This window comes from Hylobates moloch, unplaced genomic scaffold, assembly GCF_009828535.3.
Source record: "Hylobates moloch isolate HMO894 unplaced genomic scaffold, HMol_V3 SCAFFOLD_8, whole genome shotgun sequence".
NCBI lineage: Eukaryota > Metazoa > Chordata > Mammalia > Primates > Hylobatidae > Hylobates > Hylobates moloch.
In genome coordinates this window covers 46,533,276-46,547,691 of record NW_026652283.1, presented here as the reverse complement: position 1 = coordinate 46,547,691, position 14,416 = coordinate 46,533,276, and the positions used below count along the sequence as shown (strand labels likewise).

At 45.8% G+C, this 14,416-nt stretch overlaps 1 protein-coding gene across 1 annotated transcript in view; it reads left to right on the top strand.

Moving 5' to 3' along the window:
- The window catches only part of LOC116473097 (coiled-coil domain-containing protein 17), a 69,026-nt gene that overhangs the window by 50,974 nt on the left and 3,636 nt on the right, over positions 1-14,416 (top strand). Inside the window, exons 8-17 of the mRNA XM_058443130.1 lie at positions 2,796-2,936; positions 3,386-3,544; positions 6,414-6,538; positions 7,344-7,446; positions 8,910-9,058; positions 13,204-13,411; positions 13,495-13,590; positions 13,708-13,930; positions 14,030-14,192; positions 14,313-14,396. Of these exons, the coding sequence (XP_058299113.1) occupies positions 2,796-2,936; positions 3,386-3,544; positions 6,414-6,538; positions 7,344-7,446; positions 8,910-9,058; positions 13,204-13,411; positions 13,495-13,590; positions 13,708-13,930; positions 14,030-14,192; positions 14,313-14,396 (1,451 nt within the window). The remainder of the gene's footprint in view (positions 1-2,795; positions 2,937-3,385; positions 3,545-6,413; positions 6,539-7,343; positions 7,447-8,909; positions 9,059-13,203; positions 13,412-13,494; positions 13,591-13,707; positions 13,931-14,029; positions 14,193-14,312; positions 14,397-14,416) is intronic.

Below are 14,416 nucleotides of genomic sequence, written 5' to 3'. Positions count from 1 at the left end.
ATTGGAGCAAGTACTTGGAATATAGTTTTTGAAACATCCTAATTACTCAGTAGGTGGATGTTTAAAAACAGTAGTACAGTAGTTCATTAGAAAGCAAGTAGGTAGGGCATTCTCGGCAGAGGGAACCTGTTGTTACCCAGAAAATGGATGCAGAATATGGTATGTTTGGAGTAAAGGAACCATATTGGTTCGGTATGGCTGGTATGTGAAAGTGGATGGGGAAGTCAGACTTGATGGAGGCCTGGATGAAAAGAACAGGAGAGAAGTTAAAGTAGGTAGAGATGCAATTTTACATATTATCTACACAATTTTAACATTTTAAACTGAAACAGTTATAAGTAATTGCTTTTTCTAATGAAGTCCACCTAGTTCAACAGATTACAGAAGAAGAAGAGTACTGAGTCTGGAATGCTAGTATACCTACATCCATTGAAAAGAAGGGAATTCAAGAGGTAAAGAGAGAACTGAGAGAGTGAAGCATCAGGAAATCAAGAAGGGAAAAAGGGACAGGTTCAGAAAATATTCGTAATGAGCAATATCGCATTTCCCAAAGAAGACAGGTTTTTTTTAGAGCTGGCCTTTGTAATATAAGGATGAAAGTTTTGGTTATTTATGAAAGAGTTTTACTAAAATTGGGGATAGAGATGAGTATTGCAGGGAACTAAGCAGTAAGCAGTTAATGAGTGAGTGGAAGATACTGTATACTGACTTACTCAGAAGTTTGGCAATAAGGTGGTATATAAGATTGAGGGAAAATAAGAAGTCTGGCCTTTTTCTCCTAATTTCAATAAGGTGGGTTAGCATATTTGATAAACTCAAAAGGAAAGAGAACAAATAAACGCTAGAAAGAGAGGAGGAAGTTCCTTTGAACTTGAGGGGCAAACGGCAGAGGAGGTGGGAGAAAGTTTGAGCTCAGTGATTTTAGAATTTTTAGTCCAGTAGAAGAAGATTTTGAAGTGGAGCAAGCTAGGGTTGATTAGGAATTTAGAGGAAAAGGAGAGAACATCTAAAAAACAACAACAGGCCGGGCGCGGTGGCTCACGCTTGTAATCCCAGCACTTTGGGAGGCCGAGGCGGGTGAATCACGAGGTCAGGAGATCGAGACCACGGTGAAACCCCGTCTCTACTAAAAATACAAAAAATTAGCCGGGCGTGGTGGCGGGCGCCTGTAGTCCCAGCTACTCGGAGAGGCTGAGGCAGGAGAATGGCGTGAACCCGGGAGGCGGAGCTTACAGTGAGCCGAGATTGCGCCACTGCACTCCAGCCTGGGTGACAGAGTGAGACTCCGTCTCCAAAAAAAAAAAAAAAAAACACAACAAAAAAAAACTGGTTATACAATTCACTTTAATGGACTTTTACATATATAATCATCTAATAAAAACAGGTGTGGGGCATAATGATTTTTCCAGGGGGTAGTCTAGCTATCCCATAGGGTTTAAGTTACTGAAAATTAGGTTGAAATAAAATTGGCAGAGATGTAGATACTCTGTTTTATGTAACAGAGTAAATCTTTTGTACTACTGTGGCAGAAACCCAAGTGTTTCTGTGCTCTGAAGTGACGTTGTTTTAAAGACAGGACATCTGGTGACCCTGCAACTCAGGGGAAGCCACAAATCATCTTTGAGAGTTAACCTGACACAAGCAACCATCTTTAGATTTTTATCAATGCAAGAAAAAAAATTAACGTTCATTCTGGTTGGGTCATCGTTTCTCTTATCTGCTTGCTTGTTCTTTGTGGAGGCATTTTGGGATAGTGGAAAGGTGGTTTCATTTACTAGCTGAATAACCTTGAACAAATTGTGGAACTTTCTTATTTTCAGTGTCATTCTCTATTAAAAGTCAATATAACAATTATTATTCCTGATTGGTTTAAGAATTAAGTAAAACAGTCTGACTGTCACCTGGTACATGGTAGATAGTAAAGTTAATGCCGTTCCTAAAGCTATTATTGTGTCTTCTTTTAATACCCATCAATCAAGAAAGCAACCAGGAAGGGAATCCATTTCACTCAGGCCCCTTTGTCCTGGAGGTCGTCCTCAGTTCTAAGTGTTTCATTCTGGAAAAATAAGTTGGAAGTTTTTCATTTGCTTCAGCACCACTCCATTGGCTTGCCACATCTTCCTTGGTCTCCTTGGACTCCTTGGACAGTGTGGTAACTCAGTATTCCAGCTTTCCATCATAGTTGGGGTTATGGCCAGAGTGACAGAATGGGCCCAGACCTTGCAGAGTTGAGTAGACGGGCCTCCAGACTAAATAAATCAGGATTGTTCAACCATTTACAATAGCCACTCTGGCCTAGAACTAGCCTATTGCCATCAGAGTTCCTGGAAAGCAGCGATTTTGTGATGCACTTTGTGGGGTATCAGGATTACATCCAAAGTTAACAAACACTACTAAAAAAAAATGTTTCGGGATTCAATAAATTTGGAAAATGCTGTATAACTGCCTCTCAAATTCTTATGTGCAGTTAAGTGCTTTGAGAAATTGCACAATAAAGAACCTCGTTGAACTTTTTTCACCCTGGCACCTCCCAAACTCATTGAACTATTGAACTAGAGCCCTCTTTTTGGGAAGTCACTATTAATGTCCCCATGGCTCTTCTGTATAGCATCTACCATTTTCCTTGAAGTGCCTAACCTCCGACAGAGGTTGCATACTTCCCAAACATGTTAAGACAGGTAAGCCCTGGAAACTTATGTTCTCATGTAACATTTCCTGCTTTGCTTTATGATTTTATAAGCTGAGCTTCTGTTTGTGTGCTTGTTCTGACTGATTTGTTCTTTCATCCTGTGTAGCCTAATGCATGGAAAGCTAACAGGATGGAGCACAAGTCAGGATCCCTTTCCTCTAGCCGGGAGTCTGCTTTTACCAGTCCAATCTCTGTTACCAAACCAGTGGTACTGGCTAGTGGTGCAGCTCTGAGTTCTCCCAAAGAGGTGAGTGAGGATAAAGCAGGACAGTCTTTTCTGAAATTGCCATTTCCCGTTCACTTAGATAACAAGTGTAATATGTATAGCTGTGACACTTTGTTTTGTAGCTATATTTAGCTGAGAATAGTTTCTTTATTGATGTTTTCTGTTAGCATCCAAAAGTGGGCAGTGGCTAAATGGGGTAGATGCTCTGTGGTAGACCAAGGTCATCCTATGTTAGACTGGCATTCTGCTGATGTCTGTAGAAAGATCAAAGAGGTGCCATGTAAGCCAGCTGCTCTTAACTGTATAAACCCTGCAAAACTGAAGTTTGAACTGCTTAAATAAAAGGATTGTTTCGTTTAAGACAGAATGATAAATAGGCTACCAGATTCTGGAAGTCAGCGCTTAGTAGAAGAGAACCCCAGTTCTTGCTCTTTGCTGTCAGGAGCAACCTATTTGTGATATTTGCCCAGAGTCCCTCCAGCACCACCCCTCCAATTGAGATCAGCTCCTCTCGTCTGACCAAGTTGACCCGCCGAACCACCGACAGGAAGAGTGAGTTCCTGAAAACTCTGAAGGATGACCGGAATGGAGACTTCTCAGAGAACAGAGACTGTGACAAGCTGGAAGATGTAAGAGCATCGGCCTTTTCTGGGGTAGCCTAGGAATTTTCCTTTGATACATGTGTGATTTCTTCTTCTTAAAGGATAAAGATGTGGCAAGATTTTTAAATGTACAGAGATACTGTCTGTAGGTGTAACTGCCTTCTAGACCACATAGTAAAGTGAGTTTAATCCTTTTTTCAGCAAAAATTTTAAATTCGGGTTTATTTTAGTAATCACTCACCTATTGAAGTACATCTTGGTTGCTTCCAAGTGTTAGCAACTATGAATAAAACTGCAGTAAACATCCATGTGCAGATTTTTGTGTTGGCATAAGTTCAACTCCTTTGGGTAAATACCAAGGAGCGCAGTTGCTGGATCATATGGTAAGAGCATGTTTAGTTTGTCAGGAAACCACCAAACTGTCTTCCAAAGTGGTTGTGCCATTTTGCATTCCCACCAGCAATAAATGAGAATTCCTGTTGCTACACGTCCTCACCAATATTCGATATTATCAGTGTTCTGGATTTTGGCCCTCCTGATAGCTGTCTAGTTTTAATTTGCACTTCCATGATGACATATGATGTGGAGCATCCATCTATATATCTTCTTTGTTGATATGTTTGTTCAGGTCCCTTACCCATTTTTTAATGAGGTTGTCTGTTTTCTTATTGCTATGTTTTAAGAGTTCTTAGAGTTCTTTGTATATCTTAGTTAATATTCCTTTATTAGATGTGTCTTTGACTACAGTTTCTCCAAGTCTGTGATTTGACTCTTCATTCTTTCTTATTTATTTATTTTGAGACAGAGTCTCACTCTTACCACCCAGACTGGAGTGCAGTGGTACAATCTGGGCTCATTACAACCTCCGCCTTCCAGGTTCAAGCGATTCTCCTGTCTCAGCTTCCCGAGTAGCTGGGATTACAGGCACCCACCACCACGCCCAGCTAATTTTTGTATTCTTAGTAGAGATGGAGTTTCGTCATGTTGACCAGGCTGGTCTTGAACTCCTGGCCTCAAGTGTTCTGCCTGTCTCAGCCTCCCAGTGCTAGAATTAAAGGCATAAGCCATCACACGTGGCCATATTTATTTATTTATTTGTATTATTTTATTTTTTGAGATGGAGTTTCACTCTGTTGCCCAGGCTGGAGTGCAATGGAGCAATCTCGGCTTACTGCAACCACTGCCTTCCAGGTTCAAGCAGTTCTCCTGCCTCAGCCTCCCAAGAAGCTGGGATTACAGGCATGTGCCACCACATGACACAAGTTATTTAGCTTCTTAGCTCTGGCCAGAGGACCAGGAAACTATAGTGCAGAACAGGAAGCAGAGGAAGGCGAACCTGCTTCCTTAAAGACCAATAGCTCAGACCATAACTCTGGAACATAGTCTTGTGGTTCTGATAAGGAATTAGAGCTGTGAGGATGAAAGAGTATACTATTTTCTGGAATTTTTTTTGTATGTAGTAGAGACGAGGTTTCACCATGTTGGTCAGGCTGGTCTCAGATTCCAGACCTCAGGTGATCCACCCACCTCTGCCTCCCAAAATGCTGGGATTACAGGTGTGAGCTGCCATGCCCAGCCGGCCATATTTGTTTTTGAGACAGTGTCTCACTCTGTCGCCCAGGCTGAATGCAGTGGCATTAATGATCACAGCTCACTGCAGCCTCGATCTCCCCTCCTCAAGCTAACCCCCAGCCTCAGCCTTCCAAGTAGCTGGGACTATAGGCTTGTGCCACCATGCCTGGCTAATATTTTATTTGTTACAGAGATAGCTTCTTGCTATGTTGCTCAGGCTGGTGTTAAACTCCTGGACTCAAGCAGTCCTCCCACCTTTGGCCTCCGAAAGTGCTAGGATTACAGGTGTGAGCAACTACACTGTCTTAATTCTCTTGACAGAGTGTTTTGCAAAACAGAAATTTTTTTTATTTTAATGAAATCCAGCCTAATTAATCGTAGGCCAGGCACGGTGGCTCAAACCTATAATCCCAACACTTTGGTTGGCTGAGGTGGGCGGATCACCTGAGGTCAGGAGTTCGAGACCAGCCTGGCCAACCTGGCGAAACCCTGTTCCTGCTAAAAACAAAAATTAGCCGGGTATGGTAGCATGCACCTGTAGTCACAGCTACATGGGAGGCTGAGGCATGAGAATCACTTGAACATGGGAGGCGGGGGTTGCAGTGAGCCGAGATCGCGCCACTGCACTCCAGCCTGAGCAACAGAGTGAGACTTGATCTCCAAAAATAAGTAAGTAAGTAAATAAATAAATAAATGTCATACCCAAGGTCATCTAAGTTTTCTTGTATGTTATCCTTATAGGAGTTTTATAGTTTTGTGTTTTACATTTAGGTCTGTGACCCATTTTGAGTTTATTTTTGTGACAACTGTAAGGTCTTTGTTTAGATTGATTTTTTTTTTTTAATGTGGCTGTCCAATTGTTCCCTCACCATTTGTTGAAAAGACTATCTTTTCTCCATTGTATTTCCTTTGTCAAAGGTCAGTTGTCTATTTGTGGGCTCTCTGTTCTGTCCCGTTGGACTATTTGTGTCATCCTCTGCCAGTACCACACTTTTTCCCCCCACACCTCTTATGAGCACTGTTACCATACTGTTTTAATTACTCTAGCTTTTGTGGTAAGTCTTGATGTCAGGTAATATCAGTACTCTGGTTTTATTCTTCAGTATTGTGTTGGCTGTTCTGGATCTTTTGCCTTTTCATTAAAACTTTAGAATCAGTTTGTTGATACAGCAGGTCCTCATTTGTAAATGGGGAAAACATCTATGGGCTGAGGCTGTCTTTTGGAAAACACTTTCCTGGGTTGTGAGTCCTTGATTTCATAGGTTGCTTATATTACTACAAAGGAACCTTAACCCAAGTGTGTCCTTCCTTTTCGTTATTGCAGTTGGAGGACAACAGCACACCTGAACCAAAGGAAAATGGGGAGGAAGGCTGTCATCAAAATGGTCTTGCCCTCCCTGTAGTGGAAGAAGGGGAGGTTCTCTCACACTCTCTAGAAGCAGAGCACAGGTAAGTGAGGAGGACATCACAGGGCATGCAGTGTCTGACCTTTAAGGACCTTGAACGTACTGGAGAAGATGTCTCAGATAGAGTCCCACATGCAGAGAGAAGTGGCCCAATCATAACTTGTTCTCTGTGTATGCCCCAGGTTGGCCTGTTGCTCATCAAGCATTCTCTCTCACACTCAGCCATCTTTTCCATAATCTACTCTCCAAGACTTTAATATTTTTAACTTCAGGCCGGGCGCAGTGGCTCATGCCTGTAATCCCAGCAATTTGGGAGGCCGAGGTGGGTGGATCACTTGAGGTCAAGAGTTTGAGAACAGCCTGGCCAACTTGGCGAAACCCTGTCTCTACTAAAAATACAAAAAGTAGCTGGGCATGGTAGTGTGCGCCTGTAATCCCAGCTACTAGGGAGGCTGGGACAGGAAAATGGCTTGAACCCGGGAGGCAGAGGTTGCAGTGAGCTGAGATTGCACCACTGCACTCCAGCCTGGGTGACAGAGTGAGGCTCCGTACCAAAAAAAAAAAAAAAAAAGCCAGACTGCAAATGCTCTCTTTCTTCCTTACACTATCTTGGTTTTGCTTCTACTGTCTTTTCTATAGCTCTCCCTGTCTCAACTGTGAAGAGCCTCCATTTATTTACAGGCACCCAAGTAGCCACAATTAAAGCTTGTCCCATAGGGAGGAAAACCAAATTCCTTCTTTAACATCCATTGCCCCTGGGCAGAAAAATTTTCTGTGAAAAGTGGTGGGATGTTCACTTAGGCTTAATGATGTCATATTTTCTTTACCTGTCCTTCTGCGTCCACCAGGTTATTGAAAGCTATGGGTTGGCAAGAATATCCTGAAAACGATGAGAATTGCCTTCCCCTCACAGAGGATGAGCTCAAAGAGTTCCACATGAAGACAGAGCAGGTATGTTATAAACCTTCTTCCTAGAGACCAGTTAGTAACCAGGAGAATAAGGAGTCAAGACAGTCCTTGCCCTGAGGGAGCCCTAGTTTAATGTGAGAGAAAGATCTGGGGGAAAAAAAATTACCTTAGTAGAAATGTAGTGGGGCCCGGCCGGGCGCGGTGCCTCACGCTTGTAATCCCAGCACTTTGGGAGGCCGAGGCGGGCGGATCACGAGGTCAGGAGATCGAGACCACGGTGAAACTCCGTCTCTACTAAAAATACAAAAAATTAGCCGGGCGTGGTGGCGGGCACCTGTAGTCCCAGCTACTCGGAGAGGCTGAGGCAGGAGAATGGCGTGAACCCGGGAGGCGGAGTTTGCAGTGAGCCGAGATTGCGCCACTGCACTCCAGCCTGGGTGACAGAGCGAGACTCCGTCTCAAAAAAAAAAAAGAGAAATGTAGTGGGGCCCCTAAATCTGCCTGGGAAATAAGGATCCCCAGTGTTAGATATAAAAACCAAGTGTCAGTGATTAGCAGATTCCAAAAAATAGTATGCTCTTTCATCCTAACAGCTCTAACTCCTTATCAAAACCACAAGGCTGTGTTCCAGAGTTATGGTCTGAGCTCTTGGTCTTTAAGAAAGCAGGTCACCTTCCTCTGCTTCCTGTTCTGCACTGTAGTTTACTGGTCCTTTGGCCAGAGCTAAGAAGCTAAATAGCTTGTGTCAGTGTATCCAGTAGTTGCTTGGATTCTTTCTCTGAATAAAACACTGCTAGATCTTAAGGTGAACAAGACATGGGGTTTCTATAAAAATCCTTCAACTTCTGGTGGCCTATATTTACAGCACAAAGTACAATTGGCCAAGTCCTTAAAAGGGGCATGGTACAAGCTGATGTGAGACCTTGCCACTCAGAACTCTGTTAGAAATAAGGACTTATGGCTGGGCACAGTGGCTCACGCCTGTAATCCCAGCACTTTGGGAGGCTGAGGCAGGCAGATCACGAGGTCAGGAGCTCAAGAGCAGCCTGGCCGATATGGTGAAGCCCCATCTCTACTAAAAATACAAAAATTAACCAGGCGTGGTGGTGTGCGCCTGTAATCCCAGCTACTTGGGAGGCTGAGGCAGAAGAATCGCTTGAACCCAGGAGGCGGAGGATGCAGTGAGCCGAGATCATGCCATTGCACTCTAGCCTGGGTGACAGAGCGAGACTCCGTCTCTAAAAAATAAATAAATAAAAAGAAATAAGGACTTTCAAGCCCCATCCCAGACATTCTGAATCTGAATCTGCATTTTTGAAAGATGCGTAGATGACTCGTAAATTAAAATTTGGACAGCACTGCTATAAGAGACCTCAGAGGGTCTCTTAGAAGCACCCCACATTCTACCTAGAATTGAATTGAGGCCTGGCCTTTCCCAGGGCTTATGGGTCCGTACAGTCATTGATATTTTTTTCTTTTTTCTTTCTCTCCCATGCTAACCATAGCTGAGAAGAAATGGCTTTGGAAAGAATGGCTTCTTGCAGAGCCGCAGTTCCAGCCTGTTCTTCCCTTGGAGAAGCACTTGCAAAGCAGAGTTTGAGGACTCAGACACTGAAACCAGTAGCAGTGAAACATCAGATGACGATGCCTGGAAGTAGGCATATAAATGCTCACAGTTAAATCTGACCCAGTAAACTCTGTGTGTTTAGGGAGTATACAAAAGAAATCGTTCTTTTCCTTTTCTTATGTTGTTGAATACTTCATTCACAAGGGAAATAATCATATCCCAAAGAGAGAGCGATTGGCTTGTTTTGCTTTTGTTGTTGTTCTTCCCTGTTATCTGCTTAATAGAGAGAAGTTTGTGTGGTGGGACAGATTTTTTAAACACACACACACACACACACACACACACCCAGTATATATGGGGCGATGCACAGGTAGGAGCTGGCAGTGCAGGGAAGAGGAGACACTGGTCTGCAGCAACAGCTTCTACTACTAGCCCTTGGGGCACTCACCCCTGTGCTCAAGCAATCATTGTCAATGACAAAGTGACTATTGAAGTTATAATTGTATTAAATTAATGCTAATAATTTGGATATTTTATTTTATTTTTGGCTGCTCGGGTAACTTTAGCCCTTAACCAAGCATATGTGGTTTTTTTGGTTGTGTTTTTGTTTTTGTTTTTTTTCTTTTTCCTTTTTGGGTACAGCTGTAAAATATTTGGATATAGGAAATGTTGTGTTATTCTTGCAGCCTTGATATTCAGGGTGGATTGTAAAATATAAATTTTTGTGAGATTTCAAAGATTAAGATTATTTTGATAACATTATTTACAGATTTAAAAGATGTGGTTATCACAAGTCTCGAGGGGGAAACTACTGCATAAAATAACTAACTTGGAATAAATATTTTGCATCAGTTTGGATTGTCTTGTGTAAGAAGTATATTTTCTTTAAAATTAGATGAGTGGATTCTTTTTTAGGGGAAATAGTTTTAGAAGTTGGGGGGAAATGTGAATTCAGACACAACTGTTTCTTTTTAGCAGATACTTTTTTGATGCAGAAAAACCTGTGCAATAAATTACCAGTAATAAAGTCAGAAACCAGGGTTTTTTTTTTTTTTTTCCTGAAACTGTTTTTTAGGGCCCATGTATTTACCAGTGTACGTATTTTAAGGGAAGTCTGTTCTGTTTTCCTACTAAATAAGAACTTGGAGTGGGGGTTGGGGGAGAGTTGGACGATGCTAGCTGAATGGCTAGTGAAGGAAGCAGGTTTTTTCATTCAACAAATACTTTTTTTTTTTTTTTTTTTTTTTTTTGAGACAGAGTCTCACTCTGTCACCCAGCCTGGAGTGCAGTAGCGCGATCTTGGCTCACTGCAAGCTCCATCTCCCGGGTTCCCACCATTCTTCTGCCTCAGCCTCCCGAGTAGCTGGGACTACAGGCGCCTGCCACCACACCCGGCTTATTTTTTGTATTTTTAGTAGAGACGAGGTTTCACCGTGTTAGCCAGGATGGTCTCGATCTCCTGACCTTGTGATCCGCCCACCTCAGCCTCCCAAAGTTCTGGGATTACAGGCGTGAGCCACCACGCCCGGCCCATTCAACAAATACTTTCTAAGCCCCTGTTGTATGTCCCAGGCATTATGCAAGGCTCTGAGGATGCAAGGAGTGCCCAGCCCAGTAGGGGAGAGAATAGATAGTGATCTAAGAAAAGGCCAGGGGTTCAAGACCAGCCTGGGAAACACAGTGACCTGTCTCTACAAAAAAACAAAAACATTAAAATAGTCAGGTCTGGCCAGGCGTGGTGGCTCATGCCTGTAATCCCAGCACTTTGGGAGGCTGAAGCAGGTGGACCACCTGAGGTCAGGAGTTCGAGACCAGCCTGGCTAACATGGTGAAACCCCATCTCTACTGAAAATACAAACAATTAGCCGGGCGTGGTGGCGGGTGCCTGTAGTCCCAGCTACTCGGGAGGCTGAGGCAGGAGATTGGTGTGAACCCGGGAGGCAGAGCTTGCAGTGAGCTGAGATAGCGCCACTGCACTCCAGCCTGGGAGGAGTGAGACTCCGTCTCAAAAAAAAAAAAAAAAAAAATTAGCCAGGCATGGCAGCAAGCACTTGTAATCCTAACTATTTAGGAGGCTGAGGCAGGAGAATTGCTTGAGCCCAGGAGGCGGAGGTTACAGTGAGCCCATACTGCACCATTGCACTCCAGCCTGGGCAACAGAGCAAGACTCTGTCTCAAAAACAGAAACAAAATAGCCAGGTCCACGTGGTAGCACACACTTGTAGTCCCAGCTTCTTGGGAGGCTAAGGCAGGAGGATTGCTTGATTCCAAGACAGTTCAGGGCTACAGTGAGCCATGATGGCACCACTACAACCCAGCCTGGATGACAGAGTGAGACCCTGTCTCTTGGCGGGGGGGGGGGGGTGAAATTGGTTGTAGTATTTCTACTGAATGCCTATCACTGTTGCACCATTGTAAAGTCAACCAGTCAAAAGTCTAACCATTGAAAATTGGGACAGACTTAGTTGTTGAAAAGTAGATTTCGATTTGGGCTTTGCCATTTACTTGTTTTCTGAGAACATATTTCTAAAAATGTACTCTTTATGTCAGTTGGAATTAAGCTGAACTGAGATGACATACTTTGAACACTTTGTAACTTGCTGCTGGTGGGTCATACCTTGGCTTTAGATACTGAGTAGGGAAATGTCTTAAGTCCCTGTCTTGTTTAGAAAAGGGGGTTTCGGCTGGGCGTGGTGGCTCACACCTGTAATCCCAGCACTTGGGAGGCGGAGGCGGGCGAATCACGAGGTCAGGAGATTGAGACCATCCTGGCTAACACGGTGAAACCCCGTCTCTACTAAAAATACAAAAAAAATTAGCCGGGCGCGGTGGCAGGCACCTGTAGTCTCAGCTACTCGGGAGGCTGAGGCAGGAGAATGGCCTGAACCCAGGAGGTGGAGCTTGCAGTGAGCCCAGATAGCGCCACTGCACTCCGGCCTGGGTGAAAGAGCGAGACTCCATCTCAAAAAAAAAAAAAAAAAAAAAAATTAGCCAGGCGTGGTGGCAGGCGCCTGTAGTCTCAGCTACTGGGGAGGCTGAGGCAGGAGAATGGCGTCAACCCGGGAGGCAGAGCTTGCAGTGAGCCAAGATCGCGCCATTGCACTCTAGCCTGGGCAACAGAGCAAGACAGTCTCAAAAGAAAAGAAAAGGGTGTTTCTTGGCCGGGTGCAGTGGCTTACGCCTGTAATCCCAGCACTTTAGGAGGCCAAGGCGGGCGGATCACGAGGTTAGGAGATCGAGACCATCCTGGCCAACATGGTGAAACCCCGTCTCTACTAAAAATACAAAAAATGAGCTGGGCGTGGTGGCGGGCACCTGTAGTCTCAGGTACTCGGGAGGCTGAGGCAGGAGAATGGCGTGAACCCAGGAGGCAGAGCTCATTGCAGTGAGCTGAGATCGCACCACTGCACTTCAGCTTGGGCGACAGAGCGAGACTCCATCTCAAAAAAAAAAAAAAGTAAAGAGGGTTTCTTAAGAAATATGCGGTCACCTCAGAGCTCCTGCATACATTGTGGGAGTGGGAGTGGAGTGAAGAATTTCACCAACAGTTCAGGGCCTTTCTGGCTTCTGGCCAATCTTGGGAGAGAGAAGGGGTTTCTTTCTGGACTTGATTCCCTCATCTGATAGATTCATTCTGTTCGCCCACAGCTTTCATTTCTTGGGCTGTGCTGATTGTCTTCGTCTACAGCTGAAAAATGAGGAATCAGGGAATGGGAGTTAGGGAGAGACTGCTATCCCTGGTGCGACATGGTTTCCTGGCAGAATGCTGGAAAGGTCAGAGTGCCTCCTTTGCCAGGTAGTTCTCTGGATTGGAGAATGGTACAAACTGTTAATCCACTTGGGAGTACAGCAATGAAAAAGATCACACTTGCCTTTTAAAGGCTATTAAATAACCAGTGATGTAGTAAGTGATAAGAGCCCAGCTAGTCTAGGAGGCAGCTGTTTTTTCCTCTATTAATAGTCAGGGAAACGAAGCTACAATTAGAGACTTGCCAACGTTCAGACTTTGTAACACTTTTTCAAGCCAGTGGCTCCTCCCAAACGGCCGAGGTGTCCCCACCCATTCTCCTGACCTGCCCAGCCCTGTGGTTGCTGTCCAGGGAGCTAAGGCTCTCCCCAAACAAACTTGAAGATCTCACAGACCTAATAGACCTGGCCTTTCCTCTCTGCCTCTGGCTTTATGTCTCTTTCATCCTCCTCTGCCTTTCCCCTGCCCTTGATCCCTTCTGCAGGTCTTGGCTGGTTTCAGGAAACAGGTCCCATCCTATGGACTCCCACTCTGGGGAGCCAGCACTCCTGCCCTGTGAGACCTGTGACATGGTTTTCCGCTCGTCAGCTCTGTTAGCCACCCACACTCAGCGCTTCTGCATTGGCCACCCGACCCAAGAGATGACATTTGGAGCACAGGCGTCAGTTGCCGCTGAACCCCAGCGGGCCGCGGTAAGGGCCTCCATGGCCATGGGTGGGGATTCAAAGGAGCCAGGACCTTTATGATTCCTCATACTATTATACCCTGTCCCCAGGTTGTGCCACAAGAACTCCAGGGCGTGCCACAAGAACCCCAGGGCCTCCCAGACCAGCAGGCCAGTAAATCTGCTCTAAAGAGGTTAACAGAGGAGGTACAGCTACCTACCTTTCCCCAGGGCTTAAAACGTTGAGCGTCTTCCCCAAACCTGTAAATCATACTTGGGACAGATTCTGCCCACACAGAGATCGCGGATCGCTGTTACCTCCAGGTGCAGTGGCTGTGGCTATCCCTACAGGAAATGCAGTCCTGGATAACAGAGGTCCCCAGGGTGTTCGCGGGGCCCTGGACACGTTCCGAGGCGTGGCCTCAGAGTCCCATGTCCGAGGCGGTGGGAAGCCCCAGCGAGCGGCTGCGGGCGCTGTTGAGGACTCGCGCGAGACGCGTGGCGGAGATGGAAGCGCAGAGTCGGGCCCTGCAGCGACGCGGCGAGGGTGAAGGAGATGGGGGACAGGGACCAAGGACCTCCTCTGCCCTCGCCCTTTGGCTTAAGCTTGCTCGGGCCGGTTCTGACTCGGCCCGCATTCCCTCAGAACTGAGCCGGCGCCTCCAAGTTGTGGCCTGTACGCGGGGCGGGATGTCCCGCCTCTTTGGCCTGGAGCAGGAGATTCGAGAACTACAAGCTGAGGCAGGGAGGACGCGGGGAGCTCTAGAGGTGTTGGGGGCCCGCATTCAGGAGCTGCAGGCAGAGCCAGGGTGAGACCCGACGAAGCGGAACCCCGGAACCTGTGGCTCCGGGGTGGGAGGGGCGGGCTGGCTGGAGCTCCGGGGCCTCTGATGCGTTACCGTCTCCCTGCGCGTCGCCTGCCACCCCAGGAACCCGCTGAGCTCCCGGCGAGAGGCAGAACTTTATTCTCCAGTACTAAAGGCCAACCCGGGAACTCTGGCTGCCGAAATCCGGTAAGGGCCGGGGCCGGAGA